The sequence below is a fragment of the Balearica regulorum genome, chromosome 4 (assembly GCF_011004875.1).
Source record: "Balearica regulorum gibbericeps isolate bBalReg1 chromosome 4, bBalReg1.pri, whole genome shotgun sequence".
In the NCBI taxonomy this organism is placed as follows: Eukaryota; Metazoa; Chordata; class Aves; order Gruiformes; family Gruidae; genus Balearica; species Balearica regulorum.
This window is the reverse complement of record NC_046187.1, coordinates 41,449,518-41,472,625: the sequence shown is the minus strand read 5'-3', so window position 1 is coordinate 41,472,625 and position 23,108 is coordinate 41,449,518. Positions and strand designations below refer to the sequence as shown.

General features: G+C 36.7%; 1 protein-coding gene across 1 annotated transcript in view; it reads right to left on the bottom strand.

The window, feature by feature from the left end:
* GALNTL6 (polypeptide N-acetylgalactosaminyltransferase like 6) overlaps positions 1-23,108 on the bottom strand; it is a 481,223-nt gene that overhangs the window by 293,351 nt on the left and 164,764 nt on the right. The window contains exon 2 of the mRNA XM_075751893.1: positions 16,141-16,249. Coding sequence (XP_075608008.1) covers positions 16,141-16,249 — 109 coding nt within the window. The remainder of the gene's footprint in view (positions 1-16,140; positions 16,250-23,108) is intronic.

Sequence of the window (23,108 nt, the reverse complement as noted above, 5' to 3'; positions counted from 1 at the left end):
ACTTTTATATCACGCATTTATTTTTTGTTATTTTAAATCAAGACACTGTGCTTTATCTTAAATATGTGCATTTTCTCAATCAATAATTCCTAAATGTTATAGCCTGTGCTTTATGGAACTTTACAGTAGTGTACCCCTCGCCTTTTTCATCCATTTGAAACATTAAAAATACAAGCTCTGACTTTCCAATGTATGCATTACAGAGCAAAAATACAGTGCATGGGGAGGAAGTGATTGCTTTAAAATACGTCGTGAGGTTAACCAGTGGCATTGTTGTGTTTCAGTAAAAGGGTGACTGTATATGAACTCTGAAAAGTAAATTGTCTGAGGGTTTGGACAAACACTTCACAAAAATAAATAAGAGTGTTTTTTAAAAATCTATGGCTTTTAATACTTGCTGCAAGCACTACAATGGCTTTGCGGGCAGACAGACTCATTTTACCCCCTTTCCCACTTTAATATGTCTAGGAAAAAAAAGGAATTAAAAAAAGAGACCATACTATTTGGTATGTCCAGTGTATTTAGAACGCCACAGTGTACAATGCAAGATAAGCAGCAACACATGCTGTTTTGATATGAGTAGCTCTATCACTACAGCAGAGCAGCAATATCCTCAGTAGCATTCTGCAGGCTGAGCTGAATCTAATCATAACTCTGTAGCCAAGGGATGCACAGTACATCTTCTGTTTAGTCTAACTACTTATCACCAAATGCTACAGTCACCGGAATGTTTTTTTCATTTAACATTAGAAGAGATTGGCCATAGACCATTAATCAGAGCCAAACACTGAAGGAGCAAGCATGTGAGAAACAGACTCAACCATAAAAAAGGCTTCACAGTTTGTAACTGAACGACCTGGTATGCTAAAAAAGATCTAATATGGAACAAGATTACCTGAAAAAAAATCTACTAATAGTGGTAAGGTGTTTGTTTCAGTGCTTAAACAAATTAATTCACACAAACTGCATCAAGAATACCATTCTAACAGTCTCTAGTACCAGTGGGTTTTCTATAATTAATTCATGTATCCAAACTGATCTCTTGGAAAAGCTCAAACTAAAGTGTTACTAACATGGTATATACAGGAACTAAACAGCTCCACAAAGTTAATGCAAAATTACAGTTGCGTAAATACAGTTTTAGAAAGCCCATAAATACAAAATGATAGGGTTCTAAGAGCTGTAATTAACACCAGACCTTTTCCTCCCTCTCTTTTTTTCTTCATTCTAAGATGTATTATAACCATGTGTCGTTTACCACATACCATCACAGGAAAATAAACAGGATGTTCCATGGAACAAATCTATTAATTGGAGTTCTTTATTTTTTTTTTTTCCCCTCCATGAATTCTACCTAAATCAGGCCTAGAAGCTGGCTTTCTGGCTGTAGCACAAAGAAGATGGAACAACCTGTAAAAAGGAATTTAGCTACGTATGAGTCAACAGTGTGCAATGACGTAGTCACTCTTGCACTAGAAACACTACTCTGTGATGCATATCCTAAAGAGAAAGGATACATGAGCTGTCACAGATCCCACCAAATTTAGATTTACCCTGTAAGACCTCCTACCAGGAAAAACATGAATAAAAAAAAAAATCCATTCTTACATATGGAGATAATACATATTCACAGTTAAAGTTTGAGGCTGATCCAGGAACAAGAACTCTGCCACCTGATTCCCAAAACAGTTACTCAGTGACAAGGCCATCCTTCCTTCTGCAAAGCTGAGAAGGCAGAGTTTGCACACTCAGGGCCAAGAAGGTAACTTCCTCAGGTAGTATGTATGTTTTTTATTGCTTTTTCAGGTCCACTTGGATCTATACATTATAAAATACAGTACCATATTTCTCAGATGATAGTTAGTTTATTATGAAACTGAAGATGAGTCTGCAAATAATTACCTAGTTTAATAAAAAAACCCAGACACCCTCACCCCTACAAATTCAGAGTTATCCTCAAGACAAGCACTATAAGCCCAGGGAAGTGTACTAACATGTTAAGATATAGCAAGGTGCGGTTATGGCAGATAAACAACTGAAACTCAAGTTATTCACATTCTTGGAATTGGTCTATCTAAGTCTGTCGTCTTTACTTAAAACATAATACATTTTTTTCCACCACACCCACAGCGACACTTTGAATCTCAGCGCTCTTCTTTTCCTGTTTTCTTTTGGCAAATTGGACACATTACTCTTCTGAAGACCGTATTGATACTACATATACTGCTGCATTTACTCACCACTACCGCACTTACCAGTGACTGCCTTTCCCTCCTATAAGATACCACTAATGCAGCCATCATTAATATTGCCTTTTATCATTCATTTTGTGGTTTAAAACACATTCTTCACTTGAAAGAGCCTTACGACTGACTGACATTCTTGTAGTAAGGAGAACTAAACTTAATGCTTGACCTGCTATGAGCACAGCTCTATACAGCCCTTTTCCTCCCTTGCCGTTGATTTGCCTCTTTCTGAATGAGTCTAATTAATGCCAACTATTTTTCAAACCCCTGACACAAATTTGACTAAATTTCCTCTACTAAAGTCAACTGAAATTTCTAGTCAATATATGCTGTGGAATCAAGCAGAGGCAGATGTGGAGACTCAAAAAAATGACCTTCAGGCCATGAACTGAACAGATTTTCAACTAATTAGTTCAAAATATTTTCTATTCACAAGGACAACTCATCACCTCCAGAACACAACTAAATATTTATCCCAAGGACCACAGTTATGCATAATTCAGCAGGAACCTGCACATGCCTATTGGGAATCTTTTTGAAAAAAGTTAATTTGCTGGAAAATGATGTTTGGATTCAGCCAAAAATATTTGCTGAATTTCTTTCATCTAGTTGATGTCTGGCTTAAAAGAAACAAATCAAAAATATATTTTGAAACCCAAACTTTTAAAATTAGTCTCTGTTTTTCAAAATCTTATGTAAATGACAAAACTTAACCAACATTAGCAAATGATAGACATCCAATTTGAAAATCCTCTTTGTGAACCAAAACAATACTTTCTCATTTTATCATAGACAGAAGTATCAACCCAAAGTTTCAAATATCAACCCAAAGTCTTACATGCACACAGCTTTAACTTTCAGATGTATATGAAACAACTCCCTAAATATTTCTTTCTCACTAAGAAAAATTTAAAAATGCTAAATTCCATGATGCAGATTCATGATGTATTTATGCAGCACACAGTAATTCTCAGTTCTACTTTTGTCTGTATGATCAAAAACCCATCAATATTAATTATCAAAATAAATCCAGTTTTTTAGGAGAAGGGAGCAACCATGCTAAAGAGCAAGCATACACACTTCCCTAGCCCTCCATAACCACAGGTAACAGAAGAACAGGACATAAAGCAGAGATTAACTTAAATTGTAGGCTTTGTTTTAGAAGCATTACCAGAAATTCCATCTTTTAATTTGTCAACTATATTTGAAACTAGAAAAGCAGAAAGAAATCATCATTCCTCATATTTTCCAGCAGAAAAAACGCAACCACTTAGCATGTATATTTTGTTGCCATTAATGCATCTCTGCATTCATAGGATACGTTTTAACTTACAGAATGTTTCTCCACATGTTTAATATAATCTTTCCTGTACTTTCTTGAATAGTAAAGCTACATCTTTAAAATAGTTAAAAGCCTCACTGTATTGTTGCAATTGAGAGAAATTATGACAGAGGACTTGGACTGGATTAAGAATTAAAGCTCCACAGAGAAGACGACTTTCTGTATAAGGCTGCATTTGGCATTTCAAAATGTTTTCAATTTTTTATATTCGTTCCAATTACTGAGTCTTGATTTTTTTGTTTTAGTTATATTTTCAGAATACATTTTCCAAAATCCATGATGCTTTTGCTAAAATCAGACTTGCCACTGACAGAAATCACTAGTAATGAGCTCACTTCCTTTACAATAGATTCATCATCCAGATGGTCTGTGAAAGTGCATGAAATACAATTAAGCTTATTGAAAGAATCTATCCTTCAATATGCCTTTATGAGTCTTTGCTAAAAATAAATGAATAAAAAACCATCCCTACATGGTACATTCGGGTTTTACACTAAGCAGTGACAAACCTTCTAATCGATTCCTTTCCTCCTCTCTTTTCCCTTTTGTTTGTATCAGTTGACCAAGAAATATTTGAAAATAAAAACTGTTCTTCATCCAGGCATTCAGAGAGACAGCTACCCTCAAGGATTATCATTAAAGGACCTTCTCAAAATGGGGATTTAGCTCCTGAACTAAGTTTTTACAACTGTGAGATTAAACTTCCCTCAAATGATAGGTCTGAAGTGAACCACATCAGTGCGCTAAAATTGTAGCCAAGAATCTATCCTTTTATCAGTATCCTTACTAGCATTTTTGAGATGTGTAATTATTATCCACTAAATAAAAGATAGGAAATGAAAAAATGTTACTTGAGTATAAGACATTGCCAAGAAATGGTCAGGGTCTCATTACTTCCATGTAAAACTTCAGATTCCTCAGAAAAAACCCATATGAAAACATGGTCTGTATCATAGTTTATTACAGACTTTTAAAAAAAGTTGTTAGTTGTATAAACTGGGGGAAAAAAGTCATTTAAATACCATATTGAAGTGGTGGTATGTTAATAACTTGCTTAACTTACTGATTAACAGCAGCTAATTAAAATGTCAGCCCTCTAGAACTTTAACAGCTCACAGCTTTCACCCTTCTTTCTGAAGCATGTGAAGTTTGGATTTCTTCCCAATAGAACCGCTTTAGTAAAAGCTAGGAAAACAACATATCGAAAAAACCAAATAAACTAACATGTTATTTATTTAGAGGCTTCTTTTAATTTTTGTGTGACAATATTAAAACTAGATTAAAAAATCCTTGAAGAGTGACTCTAAGCATTCAATAACCAGAATAGCCTTTCCTTTGAAAGAGCAGGAAAGCAGCTATCTTGTCCTCTGGAGACTGTTCCTTCCCTGATTTATACACCAGTACTCACTGTGCTTCAGGATCAGCCTCACCTTTTGTAAGCTGCCATGGAACAACAACGCAAGGAGCAACTAGAAGCATCCATAGCCCCACAGACATTGACCTGTTTCCAAAACACACACATGCTATCCAATTAATCAGCATGTAAAATAGAAGTAACCTGAAAATAGGGCAACCTGAAATTACTTTAGCTATCATTTAAAAATTTAAACTTCTTTTTCAGATCAAATTAACTGACAAATACCAAACGCCAGACTGTCTCCATGTTTTAAGAATACTGATAATACAATTTTTAAAAAATATATATTTTTTAATCTGAGCATTAGTTTCTTTTTCTATTAAATTTCCTGGCAAGTCTTCACATTTCAACATCACCTGCAGGCCTTTTATTTAAGATTGCCTATAAAAAAGAGCTTGTTTCCAGCTTGTAGACAGCAGCACTTTCACGCAGATTGGCAGAACAAAATGGCACTCCTAGAAATGTGGCTTCTTTTTTTTACTTTTCTTTTGTTAGAAGGAGGGCAGATTGTCCCAGGTACCAATCCGCTGCAAGCATAGAGGGTGGACAACTTCATGTCACATAACCACAGCCAAAAGGTATTCATGTTCCTTGAGAAGCAGTGATTACAGAGCATCGTTTGATGAGCTAGGGTCTATAAGGCAAATTATAGCACACCAATCATATATCTCTGCCTGCCTTCTCATATATATTGATTGGATGACAGACAAATCATTTCACCAGTCCAATAATTTTCCTCTGTCAGCTTGTTTAATGAAAACAGGAAGGATAAGAAAGGGAAGTCACCTTACACATATTTGAGTCATAAACTGCATTGAGATAACTATACTAGACTTTTGTACTTGTAAATTTAATTCATAACCTCAAAAGAAAAAAGCTATGACAGGAAAGTAAGCAAAACTTTTTTTTAGGAATGATTGTTAAATCCAAACAGCTTGTTGGCCTTTTGAAGGCCAAAAGGCTAAAAAATACTTTGAAATTATGCTGATGAATTTAACTATGTCCTCTGCTAAACTGTATTTTCCATACATGAAAAAACTAAGCTTACAACATCAAGTCAAATAGAAGCACATGGATAGTATTATACAGCAATACATTATACATCATCTTTGAAGAACCTTAACAATTGCAATGTTAAGAAAAGCAACTGGTGAATTTTAGAGTGAAAAGGGCTTTCTAATTGTTTTGGAATAACATGCCTTGTGATTATCATCATGGTTATTCTAGATGATGAAGTTTGTAACACACAAGGTTACTGGCTAGTGTTGCAGGATATATGTGGCACCAGCATACTATGCTGATAGCAAATTCCCTCAAATATTACGTAGCTTAGACCAAAAAACGAGTCTTGGTCAATCATTTGCAAATCTTTAAACTGAAGTTCCTCTTATGGGTCTTTTGACCTGGATTCAGGTTAAAGGAATGTCTTCCTTAAATCTTTAAAGAAATAGTCTTTAAAGCTTGTTGACAGCAGCTTATTCCATGTTTTAAACTTAAAAGATAACACAAAAGTAGTACGGAAAAATTCCCTTTCGTCATTGTTTTTGAATTGAAAAGTATGGTCTTGATCTGCTATAATTGCTGTCAAGTACTTGTTCCAGCTCTTTTGCCACAGTTTAGTCAGGATTCATTTCCCCCTTCTTCTTCGAATTGGGATTTTCATAGCAAAACAAGCAGCAACTGGAAACTGAAATACAAAAAACCCCACAATGTTTCTTTGTGCCACTGAGTCAAGCAGTAATCACCCTGCAGTAATATCTACAGATGAGCTCCTATAAAATTTCACTTGGATAGACCTGAAAAAGTTTAAGTAAAAGGAGAAAGACAATAGGGGGCCAACAGTGCCCAAAACCAAAACACCTTCCTAGACTGCAAGTGACAAATTAAAAGACAGATTTGAGCTGAGACCTCCTCTCACACACCCCACCCAAAAAACCCCCCAAAACTTCTAAAGTCAAGTTTCCCTTCTTTTTCACTTACTTCCAGGCAGCAACTCTATTAAACCCCATTAAATATATTCACCAACATCAGCACTTCATCACTAATACTGATGTGACTCCATTGACAGATCTTCACCACCGTACAGAAAAGGTAGTAATATACTTGGCTTATCACAAGTTAATTGGCAGATGGCATCTGCTTTTTGGTGTTTTCTTTAAATTTTATTTTTCCTTTGGCTTGTTTGTTTCTCTTTCTCTTTAAAATTGTGTAAGCATTGAGATCAACATTCAAATACAAGGGGAGAAGGTACTAGAAGGGAGAGTTTGGTCTGTTAAGGGTTTGACACCATGCTTCTCCCCACAGATGAAAATATAGATAAAGATGAAAGACTAGCAACTTTAATACTTTTTGTAACAGAGCATTTCTTGAAATCTGACCATTAATTTCAAGCTAGAATATGTATCATTGGTTTATGGTGTAGTCATAGACATTTCTTGCCAAGATACTGGAAATACAAATTTCTTTCTGCCTGTCATGTTAAAAAATCAATGTGCCAATGCCCAGTACAGAAGGGTACACTGAAGATCATTTCCAGTGTTCTAATTAATATGAGTCAAAGGGGTGTATTATGAAGTCTGTTTCCCCGTCCTTGGCCTCTCTGGTAGTCCTTAAAAATTAGCTTACATGTAAGTGGTATCACTGATGAGGTTTGCAAGGGGGGGGGGGGGGGAGGAGGGAGGGAGGCAGGGAAAACCAGGGCGAGAATCCAGTTAACTTCAGCCACAAGAAATGCTTCAAATCTCTGCTGTGAGTACTGAGACCACAGAGTCATTGTGCTTTAAAAGGAAGCTTGACTCTAACTTACAGCCACACATAAACTCCTTTTTACGTATAGGTTTAAGTGGTAAGAGTTAGTACTATCATGTGCGCAGTTTTCCAAGGGAGGCAAATGCTACACAGCCCCAGCCTTACACTTCCTGGCTTCTTCTGTGTAATATTAGATTGTAACTTGAGATCCAGTGGGGGTGTGTACTAACCCCAAATCACCACTTACATAATACTGTGAGATGCCATTTCACAATCTGAGGAAGCAAATTTGTAGTCGTCCAGGGAAAAACTTAAGCACTTGTGAAAAAAACCAAACAAACTCGCAAAACAAAACAAAAGAATAAACACAACCAAAATAAACTGTATTTTCTAGATATCAGGGATTAACCTTCTGGAGGAGGCATGGCTGAAAAATCTCTTTCCAATTCAATATCTGAGCGTATAATACCCTTATTTGTATTTGGCTTTGTCGGTGGATAAGGGAAGGGCAGCTGACGTCATCTACCTGGACTTGTGCAAGGCATTTGACACTGTCCCGCATGACATCCTTGTGTCTAAATTGGAGAGACATGGATTCGATGGATGGACCACTCGGTGGATAAGGAATTGGCTGGATGGTCACACTCAAAGAGTTGTGGTCAACGGCTCAATGTCCAAGTGGAGAACAGTGACGAGTGGCATTCCTCAGGGGTCGGTACTGGGACTAGCACTGTCCAACATCTTTGTCGGTGACATGGACAATGGGATCAAGTGCACCCTCAGCAAGTTTGCCGAAGCTGTGTGGTGTGGTCGACATGCTGGAGGGAAGGGATGCCATCCAGAGGGACCTTGACAGGCTGGAGAGGTTGGCCCATGTGAACTGCATGAAGTTCAACAAGACCAAGTGCAAGGTCCTGCACGTGGGTCGGTGCAATCCCAAGCACAGCTATAGGCTGGGCGAGGAATGGATTGAAAGCAGCCCTGAGGAGAAGGACTTGGGGGCATTGATTGATGAGAAGCTCAACATGAGCCGGCAGTGTGCGCCTGCAGCCCAGAAAGCCAACCGTGTCCTGGGCTGCATCAAAAGAGGTGTGACCAGCAGGTCGAGGGAGGTGATCCTGCCCCTCTACTCCGCTCTTGTGAGACCCCACCTGGAGTACTGCGTCCAGCTCTGGGGGCCCCAGTACAGGAGAGACATCGAGCTGTTGGAGAAAGCCCAGAGGAAGGCCACAAAGATGATCAGAGGGCTGGAGCACCTCTCCTATGAGGACAGGCTGAGAGGGTTGGGATTGTTCAGCCTGGAGAAAAGAAGGCTCCAGGAACATCTAAATGCGGCTTACCAGTACCTGAAGGGGGCCTACAGGAAAGATGGTGAGGGACTGTTTATCAGGGAGTGTAGTGACAGGACAAGGTGTAATGTGTCTAAGCTGAAGGAGGGTCGATTTAGATTAGATGTTAGAAAGAAATTGTTTACTGTTAAGAGTGGTGAGGCACAGGTTGCCCAGAGAGGTTGTGGAGGCCCCATCCCTGGAAGTGTTTAAGACCAGGTTGGATGAGGTTTTGGACTGGTCTAGTGGAGGGTGTCCCTGCCCATGGCAGTGGGGTTTGAACTAGATGATCTTTAAGGTTGCTTCCAACCCAAACCATTCTATGATTCTATGTAACTGCAGCAGACTGTATCCATCTCTTTCATATTACATGTTCTTTACATGCCATCTCCTTGACAATGATTAACATTGTATTTTAGAGTTTTTTAATTATGTCAGACTTGCATTAAGATAAACCGATGAACATTTTTTCCTTTTACAAAATATACGTCATAGATTGCATGAAGCATATTCATGATTAATGCTATGAACAATTAGGTTGTGACTGTTTATTGAGACCTGGGCGACCACTACATTTCCAATTATATTGCAAGTTCTCAAATTCTTTCTAAAGGAATTGCAACTTCAGAAGTCTAAATTAAATTTAGTAAATTTGTTTAATATATAATGCTGACAGAATTCCCAGCGTGTAATCCCATCTGAAATATGGGATAAGTAAATCAATATTTAGTATATGCTTCTTTTCCTGCACAACTTTGATTATCTTTACCTGTATCACAGAACTAATTTTTTCATAACCAGTAGGGAATTACATTTAATGTTGCTGTCTTTACGATGCTGCCTCATATCTTCTAGATGCACGCTGGCACTAGGCTTTTGTTTGACAGTTCTTCTGAATTTAAGAATGGGCACTGTTCAAAATCATAAGGATTAACCACAGAAGTTTGGGGGAATTATTCAACTGCACTTTATTCTCAAAAATTCTTGAACAGAAGTGATGGGGGAAAAAAATCACCAGTGTACAATTTCTTTAGGTCACACAAAAGTCAAATCTCAGGTGTTCACTACTTTTTCTTGCTGTACAAAAGCACTTTTGATTCTTTTGCCTCCTTTTAACATTCCACCCGAAGAATATAGAGTTTCATTCTATTTCCATTTTCATCACAAACATATACAGTTCACTTCTTTTTCAATGTTTCTGTTTAGTTTGTTTATAGAACTAATCTGTATGAATGTTTGTTTGTAGAACTATAGAACATACTGTCTGTTTGTCATCTTTATGAAATGACTGCACTGAGGCATGTAAAGGTCAAGATCTTTAAAATCCCCCTCTCCTGGTCAAGATAACATTTTGAAGAAGCAGAAAGGTAAAGACTATACTGAGTACAGGAAAGAATTAAAACCTTCATTCATTCCCTCCACATAAGGGCTTCCACATGCTCTTTAAATATACCAATAGGAGGAACAGAGACTGTGCAAATGGCTCGGTAACTGCTGGGATAACCATTGGGTGATACCCTACATTCTAAAAGTTTTTTCCTCTGAGATCTTATTAACAGACAGGAGCAAAATGGCTCAACAGTCAAACATCAAAGTATTGACACACCTTAGAAGTCATTTTATCAATTCCTTAACCATTTTCTTTTGCAGACAAAGGTTTTTATAAATTTATATTTAGTGCTATAAACACAGCTCCTTATCTGTTACCATTCTCTCAGAATTTTTCTTTCAATTGCATTGAATTTTCAATGCCCCTCATAGAACATAATAATTTCAGCATACACATGCAAGCAGTCAAAAATATCTCCAAACCATCATAAAGGGGAAAAAAAAGACAATATTTAAAGAACAGTCCTTTGAAATGTTTCCTTTCCAAAACAATGTGAAACAGAAATCGAAAAATAGAAAACACTACAGAACTTGCAGTATGCAATCTTTCTACATCGCTTTATAGGCTATTAATTTAATTAATAGAATTGATAAAAAAAATTCAGAAATTAAACCTTATTTTTTATTTTCCATCAGTTCTGCTCAGCTGGAAAGTTTCCATTTTTCTATTCCTCCAGCTCCCCCTTTGCAGTAATTTACAATGGGAGAGCTATCACATGTAGTTACAAATAGCTTTTCAGGATCAAAAATAGCACCATATTTAAGTATAAACATTCAATCTGTACTTCTTTAAAAGCCCAAGAATTACACATTTGAATCCTCCTTCTTATCTGAGAAGGGCTGTAATTCATCATTACTGCTATTACTCATAATTGATGAAGACATACAGCTGAGAATTTCTTGAGGGAAATAGATACGATAACTTCCAGAAATGGAGTAACAATGACATTGACTCTCTAGGACTCTTAGTCTCACTACCCGGGACATAAAGATAGAGAACAGAATTTCTTCTTATGGATACTTTTGAATTACTACTTTAGGCCTTCATGGCTCTCTCCTGTGTGAGATCTCATCCCCCATGGGAGCATTCAGGGATCTCAGACTCCTAGTCGCACACAGAAAGCTTGAAAATCAGTGGTCACTGGTGCCACAACAGCTGCCATGCTCCTGAAATGAACATCTTGATAGACAAGTCCTTAGAGCCCTCCCCAGAAGGGAAGTAGGGAAATCTCTGATGAAATGAAGAAACTTGCTGTGTCAGTAGGTGATAAATGGCTATACCAGCATCCAGGTTCTCTATATCCAGAGATGCAGGCAGACTTACACTGCCCTGATACGATCAGCATTGCTGCAGCTGGACTAATACGCGTCCTGGTAGCTATCTAGGTTATTACTACACAAGCTGTGTTTACACATGGTGCACTCACAACTCTGAACTGCAATGCAAGAATGCTCTTCTGATATACATTAGACATTGTTTACTACTTACCGAAACAAAAATTATGACAGATGTAAGATTTGCATTTGTTTATACTTCTCATATTTTTTAATGCAAATTAAGCATATTCTTCATCAAGCCGTCATCAGCTGTATTCCCAGAGAAAACTAAATTAATAGAAACAACTCTTAGTTTAAAATGCTGATTTCTTGTCAAAAAGATGGCATGACATCAGCTCCAATAAAGTCAGTTTCTCTGATTAGCTTATTCCATTCCTGCCCCCTCCATTGTAATATCTGATTGACTTAATGGGTTACTTCAGAAAGTGGAAACAAGTAAACTTCTATTTCTTTTTTTTTTCTTCCTTGTTTAGTCAAGAAGGGGTTTTTGGTTTTTTCTTCATTTGTTTCATTCTTCTAAGATAAACTTTTGCATTCCTTTTTCTGTATTTCAGTCACTGGTTTTGAGGTAATGGCAGAATAATATTCAGAGAAAAATGGAAGTGTTTGGGATGACTGAATGAAATAATTTTCATTTCACTATATCTATTCTGTACTGGTGAGCAGTATATTTAATATAAATCATTAAATGCTCCTTTCTGCTTTTGAGTAGATCAGGGCTTGGATAACTGTCAACTAATTGGCTATCTTCCCTATTTTACCAACAGCATAGTAATTAGTAATTCTGCAAGCCAACAGCACATTCCCTCTATTGGCTTCTTGCATTCATGCATCAAAATTAACTAACTAAAATTCTTAAAACTGTTTTGCAAGTTTTATTTCCACTCAGAGAGATTGCAAATATTGAAACTGCGTTAAAAGAAAACTTAAAGTTTTCTGCGTCTAACTGTAAGTAGAACAGCAAATTAATTGGTATTAGAGAGGTAGTTGTGGTGCTTTTCCTAACTCAATAAAAAAGCAAGACTAAACATCATAGCATACAAAAAATAGACAATTAACCTGTCAAAATCATTCATCATAGCAGTCAGGGAACTATGAAGATTCCAGACAGAATTAGAAATTTTAAATATGTACTATGACAATAGGAATAGGATGACAAATCTGGCTATATGAAAGGTTATTTATCAAAGTATCTGAAAAGAGCAAGAAATGCATTTCCTAAATGAACAATTTATCCAGGTGCAGTCATTCCTTCCAATAGCAAATGGAATAGGCACTGGCTGGTTGGTTTATATGTACATTTAAAACAGGGGTGGCTCTTTGATGTGTCTTTTAAAGAACATAAACCAAGGCATAAATTCCAGCACAAATGTCTTCAATACTGTGTCTCAGTGTGGTTGGATTTTCTGTTGGTTTTGCTGACATGTTTTGATTTGGTTTTTTTTAAAGAACAACCTTCAGCAATACAAATAAATAGGGGGAAACTTCTCAAGCATAACAGACTCATCTCTCAATCACCTGGATCAATGTAATTCCTGTGTCTCACCTGGCTGCTCTGTGAGTTTCAAAAGTTCTGTACAGGTAAGGTAAGGTAACAGGAACACATGAATAACTGATTTCCCATTTTCTAGACAAAGAAAAACAGTGGCAATAAGCAGCAGCTATGGCGTGATTGCATCTGTACCACCCTTGTTTTCTCAGGTGGGAAGCCCACAGGGGTGTTTTCCACTCAAAAGGACTTCAGCAAATAATTCCAGCTGAAGGGAAGTGACCTTGCTAGGACCTATACCATGAGCAAAGTCCAAATAAGTGAGAAGTTGAAAAAATAGTACCAGTTATTACCAGCCTCTGTCTCTGCAAGAGTCTGTGAATATTAATTACGTTTGGGCTACATCAGGAGCTTATACATACAAAGCCTTGCCACTCCATTATTCACTTCAGTCCTTCTCAAGTACCATTATCATGCTAAGAGAATATGAACTAACGGTAGAAACACCATAAACATACATTTGAACCTCAGGTGATCCAACAAAGCCCTACAAACCCAAAAATAACATGAGCTCACTTCAGCATTTATATGCAAGGTAATTTGTAATTTTAGAACCAAAAAAGATGAGCTAGAACACCTAAAATAAACAGAAATGGTACCATTTTTCTGCATGTCTTGCAAATGGCTTTTCTCTTTTAGCTTTAAAATAATTGAATTATTTCTATTGAGGAGAGACCACTCAAATTCAGGAACATTGGGTTTAATTTGGTGGAATAAAAGGGGAAGAACATATTTGCCCTTGAAACAGAAAAAGTAGCCATGGAGAAAGTAGCACCTCTCCATAATTAGATTTATGAAATTCACATTCCCAGTGCTTAGGAAATTGTAAGCTTTACAGATAAACAGCTAAACTGAATTACAAAAGACTTCAGTGCTTTCTTCTTTTCTGTGTAATAAGCATTGACTGCCTTTTCTGAAACGTCCTGAGAAGCCCTTTCACTGGTGTTATTTTCATGCCTTCAGATTGATTTTTAACTAAAACTTGATTTCGGCTATATTTTGTTTTGTTATTAGGGATAGAAATTATATAGTATGTCCCCAAAGAGTGCACTGAGATACTCTGGCTTTGCATTTGTATTACTATGTTGTGATTTTCAAAGAAAAAAAATCATTAAAAGATAATTTAATCTAATGAATAATAATGACAGATAGAAATCATTAAATGGTTTTCTTAAACAGTTAAACTTAGCAAACACTATCACAATGAAGCCAATAAAAGTATAAATAAGTCAGAATGTTTTAAGTTAATGTATTATTATTATTACCAAGAAGAGAAGCTTACTGGAAAAAAATATTCACATACTAGGGCATTCAACTACGGTTATAATGTTAGGAGTAGGACTGGGAATTACAGAGCTACATACCATGTTTTGCTAAGTTCTTAGTCGATTCCATGCAATGGCTTGCATTACATTGGTAATGCTATAGCTATCCATGAGATAATCATAAGTATTGCTGTTTATTTTCCAAAACATATGGGCTCCACATTTCATACTTGGGAACCAGAAGTACATTGCCAAACCAGATGATAACCACCCATTCTAATCAGGTAACATGATATTCCCTACATATGTGCATGTTTCTACATGCATGCTGCTTCTATTTCATATAATCTCTGTTAGATATTTTCCATTTTACACTTAACAATTTGGAACACAATTAACATTGATTTGACAACTCCTTAGAATAACTCCATCCCCCCACACACCTTTTTTTCTCCTAAGCACATGTGGGAGGGAAGGATAAATTTTTTTGGTTATCGATTGAGAAGATTCAAAAGAGAAAGGGAAAAACGGTTTATAAAATTAACCTACACTTGAAATAATTTACTGGTTCAGGCCCCTGCAAAATTAAGTACTTACCAAGTCTTATGAATCTGTCAACTGGATTCAGTTATAGAGGTATTTTGGGGGAGGTGTTGGCTGTCTTCTGACAGTGCGATCAAGACAGCATAATTTATTTTATAATGGTAGATTGGCCTTTGTAAAATAATGACTTTCAGACACTGATTAAGGTGCAGTTCAACTGCTGTTTCCCTTCTTTCCTTTTAATTTAATTCATCTTATGTTGAATAGTTGTAAATGGTATTACAAAAGAAAGATTCAAGTCTGAACATGCTCTGATGACAGAAAGAGGAACACAACCTTTCTTTGCACATATGGCATACAGCACGTGAAGGAACATTAAAATTACATTACTCACTGTAACAAAGTGCCTTTCAGTGTATCTGCAAATACAATTTGCTCCCATTTTCAAATAATTTTAGACTGTCAGAATCAAGTGAAGTAACTTTAGCAACACTAAAGGATTTGACAATGGTAAAAGGGTCAAAGTTTGTTCCTAACATAACCTTGGATGTTCTTGACAGTTATAAGTACTGAGCTCAGATTTTATCCACTGATTTGAGGACAACTCAGCTTCAGTAGTAAGTAGTAACATATGTCCCTTTGGAAACCAACATTTTTGCTTATACTTCGTCACAGGATAACAAATTATTTCAACCTGAAAAATACTTTGTTAATAATATTTTTGCCCATTTCCTTGTGTATATATAATGTTTCCATTATATAGCTATTAGCATGAAACATTATTTTTATTTTCACTTGACTATTTTCAGAGATAAGGTATTTGTGCTTGGTCTGACCCCTTAGTTCAGAACGTTATGCCCTTCTACAATCAAAAAAAGGCTGTTAGGAATGCTTTTTAACTGACTTAAAAGAAAAAGTAACCATATGGACAAGAAATGAATAAACCACTTAAATTTTCTCTGAACTTCTGTATACCTGAACGCATAGCATCCTTTTGAATGCTTTCATAATCATGCCAGTCCTTCCTTTTCAAGCCATCAGTCCAGGTAAAGAGCTGTCCGTCTCCCAGCCCCAATGGAAGTGTCTGTGAAAACAGTAAACACACAAACAAATTAATATATACATACATATATGGTTTGCATTATTAAAGAATAATAATATAATAATAATATGGCACAAGCAAATAAAACATTATTTATCCAGTGCAAATATTGAAACTTTACCGCAGTAAATGAAGCTATTTAGAAAAATAGTGTGAGAAAACTATGAATTTAGTTCTTGACAAACAATTAATTGAAGTATGTCAAACAACTCATGCTTAACAGTCTTTCCAGCACTGTCCTGCTATGACCGCTTGGCAAGAAGTTCAAAGAAGTTAAGCGAACCACTAAAACTCAAGAAGTTTCAAAAATGACCCATCCTTCAACTCATGAAGTACCTTGATTTTTTCCATAAACTATCACTTGTGCAAAATTGCAGTTATAGTTACTCAGCACCTTCCAAGAAAAAAAACACCATGCAGCATACAGTTGGTAAGTCGACTTCCCCTTTCCAGACTCCAAATTCCTGGGTAAGGCTACGAACTGCTTTTCACTCTAAGCAAATTTATCTTTCTAGAGCTTTTCTTCTGTCTCGTTCTTTCTGCCAAATGCTGGTATTTTATAAAAAATAAAATAGAAAGGTACCATTAGGAGTACATTAGAACTACACAAAATTCAGATCTGTAGGAAGTAGAACAAAACTGCATAAGGTTTCAAATAAAGTTAGCCTTTTTCTAAATGCTTAATTTACAAAAAATGTGGTAAAAGAAGTGGAAGAAATTTTGATAAGCAAAGATGCTGATCAACCATATCTGCAGTGAAGAAAGTGAGGAAGTAATTTATTGCTGCTTAGGCGTAACATGAAAAATCTAGTTCTGTTAATTCTACATTCGAACGAGTAAATGTTCAGAATGAAGGGCATATGTATGTTACAAATGTTGTTATCAAAGAGTACATGAAAACACTTGAAAAGCAGTTCCAGGGAAGCCTTCTACCAAGGAAATATTGAAAGCTCTACAAAAATCTTATGCATATGTATGTAAGAGCAATGCCCTGAACTTCATGTACAAAGTTTGTAAACCCAATGAACATCGGACTCACCCATCTTCTCCTACTGATTTTACGCTACTGGCAGCATGAAACTGGATGGTACACAGTGGTTCCAAGTGAAGTTGTATCAGCATTTTCAGTAAGGGTGTCTCTTTTTAGGACAGAGAAATGTTTGCCAAGCTACAATATATGGACCTGGTAGCTAGGCCATCCTTAAAATTAGGGTTTGAAGGCTTTCAGAGTTGTAAGCAAGAAGTGAGGAATGCCAGGCATGGCTGGTTACCTTCAAGCAAAGGAAGAAGGTAGAAATCCTGGCTGACAAAGATCCATGCAGAAAACCTCTGCTTTAGGTCAGCTGATATTTCTGTGAATGTTGGATATTCAGGGCAAGGTGTTGTGAGCTCAGTGCTCTCCAACAAATCCCTGAGTTACTGAGAAAAATCTATCACATTCTGCTCGCATGACCTTCTATTTTTAGTTTTGATATTAAAGGTAACTTATGTTACATATCACCAAAATACAATTCAGCCTGTGTTTATTCCTTGAATATAACATTGCAAACATATTCCAAGAAAACACTCTGTTGTCGTGTTTTAATATAAGTCAGAAGTTCACATCTGGTAGAACTGAAGTAGAACTGAAGATACCTTGATAAAAATATTCCATGCTATCAAAATATTTAACCTTTCATGTCCTTGAAATGAACTCATTAATTTCAATAATTCTTGAGCTCAAATAATGCTAATGTTCTAATAGTAATTTTAAATACCTTGTTTTTAAAGTCAGAAGGTAAGATGTAGAACACAGGCTGCAACAGCTTTAACCATGATTCTTGAGTCCAAATTCCTAAAATCATCCACTCTGAAGCACTAACTTGCTCTTTAAAAGTCAGGCCCAGACACATCAGCTTCAACTAAACTTCTCTCTCTTGTCAATATGGGTACAGCTGGTGTGAACGACTTGTTCCAAAAATTCAAGACTATCAAAACTATCAAAACCAGGATAAACTTTACTTTTGCGACCCTTTATTCCTGTGCTGGCTTCTTTCCCTAAAAAATAGTGATTTAAATGGCAAGTTTGCAGCACACTGAAAGAAAGCTGAGTAGTTGAGTTTACACCTGTTTCTTGTCTATTTGCATTCTGATGCCAATACTCTTAAAAATATTAATTACTTGTAGTTACTTTACCTGATAACATTTACAAGTCTAATGTACCAGGGGGCCCTCTTGCAAGCATAATATAGTTAAATAAATACATTTACTAAAATTAATCTAGCAAAAGGATAAATATAAATTCAAATATTGTGCGATACACAAAAAGCTAACTAAAGTCTTGCTGTGGCTCATATTTTGGAGGGGTTACATTGCCCTAAGAAGAAATAGGAAACAAATAAATCCAAAAACATAGTGTTGGTGTCATCATATGTCCTTATTTAATGACTGAGGTTTTTGTTTTGATCCTTTGGATTTTTTTTAATAAATCCCTTAACTCTCTCCGATTAAAATACACATTGTTAAGAGAAATCAATACCATGGTGATTTTTCAGCTCTAACATCCTTTCTCTGTAGGGGGAATTAAATACAATGCCCTCGCAAGTGGCTTCCTAAAAGTGATATTCAGACAGCATAATCTCAATGGGGAGTGTAGACTGTGGCCCTTAGAGGGACTGGACTCATGAAATTCACCCTGCGTACACACTAGAGTTTTACTTCTGCAGTGAGCGTGAAATAGGGCTTAGGAAGGGATGTTGAGTTTCACAGCCAAACTCTCTGGAAAGAGCAAGAATTTTGCAGTGAAAATTCTATAGCTCTGAAGAAATCAGAGCTTCTTTCAATTCCTCAACTAAATATCTCCCTTGCCAGCAACTGAAGGAATTATTTTTTTTTTTTTCTTTTTGGATGTTGCTATATTGCTTAACAAGATACAAAAGTACTTGAGAAAACTGGTTCCTCCATTTCACTTCTGTCTAAGGGTAAACAAATTGCATTTTGAAAGACCTTAAAACACAGTTTCTGGAATGATGTTAAAACTGTTAAAAGGCTCCATAATAAAACTCCATCTAAGTATGTTCACATGCCTCCTTCCAGAAGACAGTGACTGGAAGAGCCCCTGTTTCTAAAGCTTCTCCAGCTGGAAAGTAAGCAATGGAAATAAAAGGAAAAAAAAAAAAAAAAAGGAAAACTAATAGTCTTATTCTAGCTTTACGCTCTCCCTACATACTCCCTCTACTTTTCTTTCTCAGTTCTCCAACTTTTTGGATACATTGATAATTTACACTATTTTGCATCAAACTAGAACAAACTCTGGGTTTGTTATACACAGGCTATGACGATCTGGTGTAATAGCTGGGTAACAGTAATGAAGACAGCATTGCTACCTGTAAGTACGCACAAGATAGCCCAGAAACCACATCCCAACCTCTACAGTCAATCTCAGAAAGACAAGTTCTGAGTGGGGGAATATGAAGTCACTTCACAAGATTACATGTGCCAATGAATTTTGAATTTTTGCTGAATGTATATTTAACCATAAACTGATGAGCTAAACTGAGATAAAATTAACCACACAAGTAGAAATGCTAAAGGTGGCAACAAAAGGAATTCTTCATGTTAGGGGTAACATGTGGAGCAGCCAGACTAAAAATGATTAAATTCATGCTATAAAATACCTTATGACTTCAGCACAAAATTGAAGTTACAGATTTTAAACAAATAATCAAATAAACTTGGGTTCGAGCCCATAAAAGAAAAATTTATCAAGGCTTATTAATCTGTGGCTAAGCAAATTACTGAGCCATAGATCGTGGGAGACAAAGTATTCTGGAGAATACATGCTTGTTATGTGCACGTTCTGGGTTCTCATATATTTAAACAGCAGCAGCACTGTGAGATTGGTGTGAAGTCTTCATTCTACGTGTGTCTGTAACTGTGAGCGCAACAATACTCTTTGGTATACGTGAGGGGCTAAGAAACGGGAGGCATGACTGGAGAATGTTATGGTTCCTTCCAACATATGCAGTAGGGCTTCTTTCCAGAGGAAATCAAGGTATGAGAAAGGAGAAGGTTCATGCACCCTCGCTCTCCAGTACCTCACCCTAATATACAAGCAATGCTTATATGTGTTCTTTAGTGATATATCACTATATAGGATTGAGAAACCAGCACAGCTTATTAGCTGAAACATAGTCAGGGTTTTCCTCTCTGAAACATTCCTGTAAGTCACCCACAAACAGTGCAGTCTGCCCCTACAGCCCTTAGCCTCTTGAACTCAAGAACTATTTTTATCATTGAAGCACTGTTACAATAGCAAATATCACTCTGCATATGAAGAGCTGGATTTTGACTGGCTGTCAAAAAAATCGTACAACAATTTATCATCCAACTGTTTGTTACACGTAATATGCAGCTGTGAATTGCACATTTTTTGTGTTTCGGTCCGAAAGGGATTACTCACCTACAGCAACATTACGTACAGCATCTGCCTTACTATTTCATTTTCACATTAACCTCGAACCTTTTGGGATGCAAGACTGATACAGTACTACACAGACTCAGAAGATCCTTCTCCTCTAGAGAAGACTCAACATCTGGTTCAATTACAGAGAATACGATAAGCCCAAAAAACAGTACAATTATCAAAAAACTCACTCACAGACTATTAGATCCCTCAAAGGGGAAAAAAAACTCCTCTGCTGTGACATTTGAAAGCTTGAACTCAGAAACAAGTGCCTTCATTGAATAACTCATTTATTTTTAATTTCACTCTGTGGAGGCAGACAATTAGAGGGGACTCAGGCAAAGGAAGATGATATATCAATGGAAATGCACCTTTCTAAAAAAAAGAAGAGATAATTACAGATTCATTTTGAGCCTGAGGATTTGCTCACTAGCTCTAGGGTTATTTTACTAAACACCAATATACAATCAAATACTGCATTAAAAAAAATCATATGCTGATCAGCCCAACCATTTCCAATTGTTTAATGAATTTTGGAAAATAATCTTACCTAGAACATTGGTATTTGTTCCTGCTCAGGAAAAGATGCACATGGGAAAGAAAGGTGGTAAAGAAGTACTGAGATTAGACACCTTCAGGGATGTTTCAAGAGAAGCATAAAAACATTCACTGTTTGATTCTCCTTTGTTCTTGAAATAAAAGATTCTGTATAGTGTTTGTAAACAGTACTGTGTAAAACTGAGAATTTACTGTTTTTTTCCATCCTCCTAACACAGATAATTCCCAGGACTCTAAGCCCTGACCAACTACTCCGACCAAACAAGACTGTAAGAAAAAAAAAAAAAAAAAGAGCCCACTGAGCAAATGAATTAATTCCTTTATCAGAATAAAGTTAAGGAACATCTTTTAAAGAACATCTTTTAACACCATATGCTTATTATAAATCCACTGCAACATCACAAAGTGCCCATTCCAAAATTTCTGTTCTGGTTTGGTTATAAGCACAGGAAGACAGACATTCCCATGAAGCTTATTCCCCAAGAGGTGGAACAGTCATCAAAAGTACTCAGTTTGAAAGATTTCCTCTTTTTCAGTTGATGCTAAATTTTAGCACGAGACTATCAAAGTGAAATATTACCACTATAGCACCAAAATCTGAAGTGAAGTGCTCTCTCACTTCCACACACAAGGAAACATCCATTCTGGTGCAGTGACTGGTTGACGGAATTAGGGATAAAACCCCAAAATATTATTTCCCCTAAGGATGTGCTAGATATAAGGTAGGCTGATCTACAGAAAAAGTACCAAACCCAAACATCTCATCTCTATGCTTAAGCTCTGAACATTGCCTGTGTGACTCTCCTTTCCTGTATCTCTTCAGTGTTAAGACTAAAAAACAAAAAAAGGGCTTACATCTGAACTGCCAAATATAACTGAGATCTGTGTATAAGTATTATGGAGAGCAAAGAGGTACAATATAGTCCTTAAGCACCTGTGAAGTTCCCATCACCATAAAATGAAAGTATTGCACCTAGTCATTTGGATCTACCATGATCTTTTCTAAAGATACCAAGAGCAAGCATTGCACAGCCTGAAAATATCACCTGAGAGTTTTGAACCTCCAGGCTAAATACTTCTTAGGGTCCTTCTCCAGGATGCTGTCCCTCTGGGAGGAAAGCAGTGGCTGCAGCAGGTGCAGTGGCAGGCTGTGGGCACCCACCTCTCGATGCCACTCACGGATGATTCCAGTCGGTCCTGCACCACTGCTGGCCAGCCACTGCCTGCCAAAACTGCTGCCCATCAGAGCGGTGCTGCAGGGATGCACCAGATGCCCGGGGAGAAATGGAGAGACAAGAGAGCTGGAGGGACATTCAGGGGACCTCATCCTACAGCACCATCCTCCCACATACTTCAAACAAATGACTGCTGCAGAACTGGATATTCTCATTAGGTTGAAAGACACTGAAGATGAAGAAAAGGTGGTTCAGTAAAATGTACAGAACTACTATTTGCTATCAAGAGAAGGTGGTAAAGGCTTAGAATCTTTCAAAAAGAAGAAAAAAATCAGAATACATGCAGATATAATTATTGCCTTTTAATTTTATTTTTACTTTATTTTTAAGTACTTTTAAAACATTTAAAAAAATACGAACCTGAATTGTTTTCTAAACCCTTGACTTCAAGCAATATAATAGAGAGTTGAGGACTTGATGAATTTCTTCATACACTCAGATTTCCTGTGGCATTTATTTGTTATGCCACAGCAAATAAGTGTTCATTGCACTGACATTTACATTAGTAGAAATAATTAGCCCAGCACATCAAAAAAAGGGCAGCACTTGATTTAGTCTGCGACATCTGAATGACTCAAGGTTATTTCATTTTTGAAACACTTAT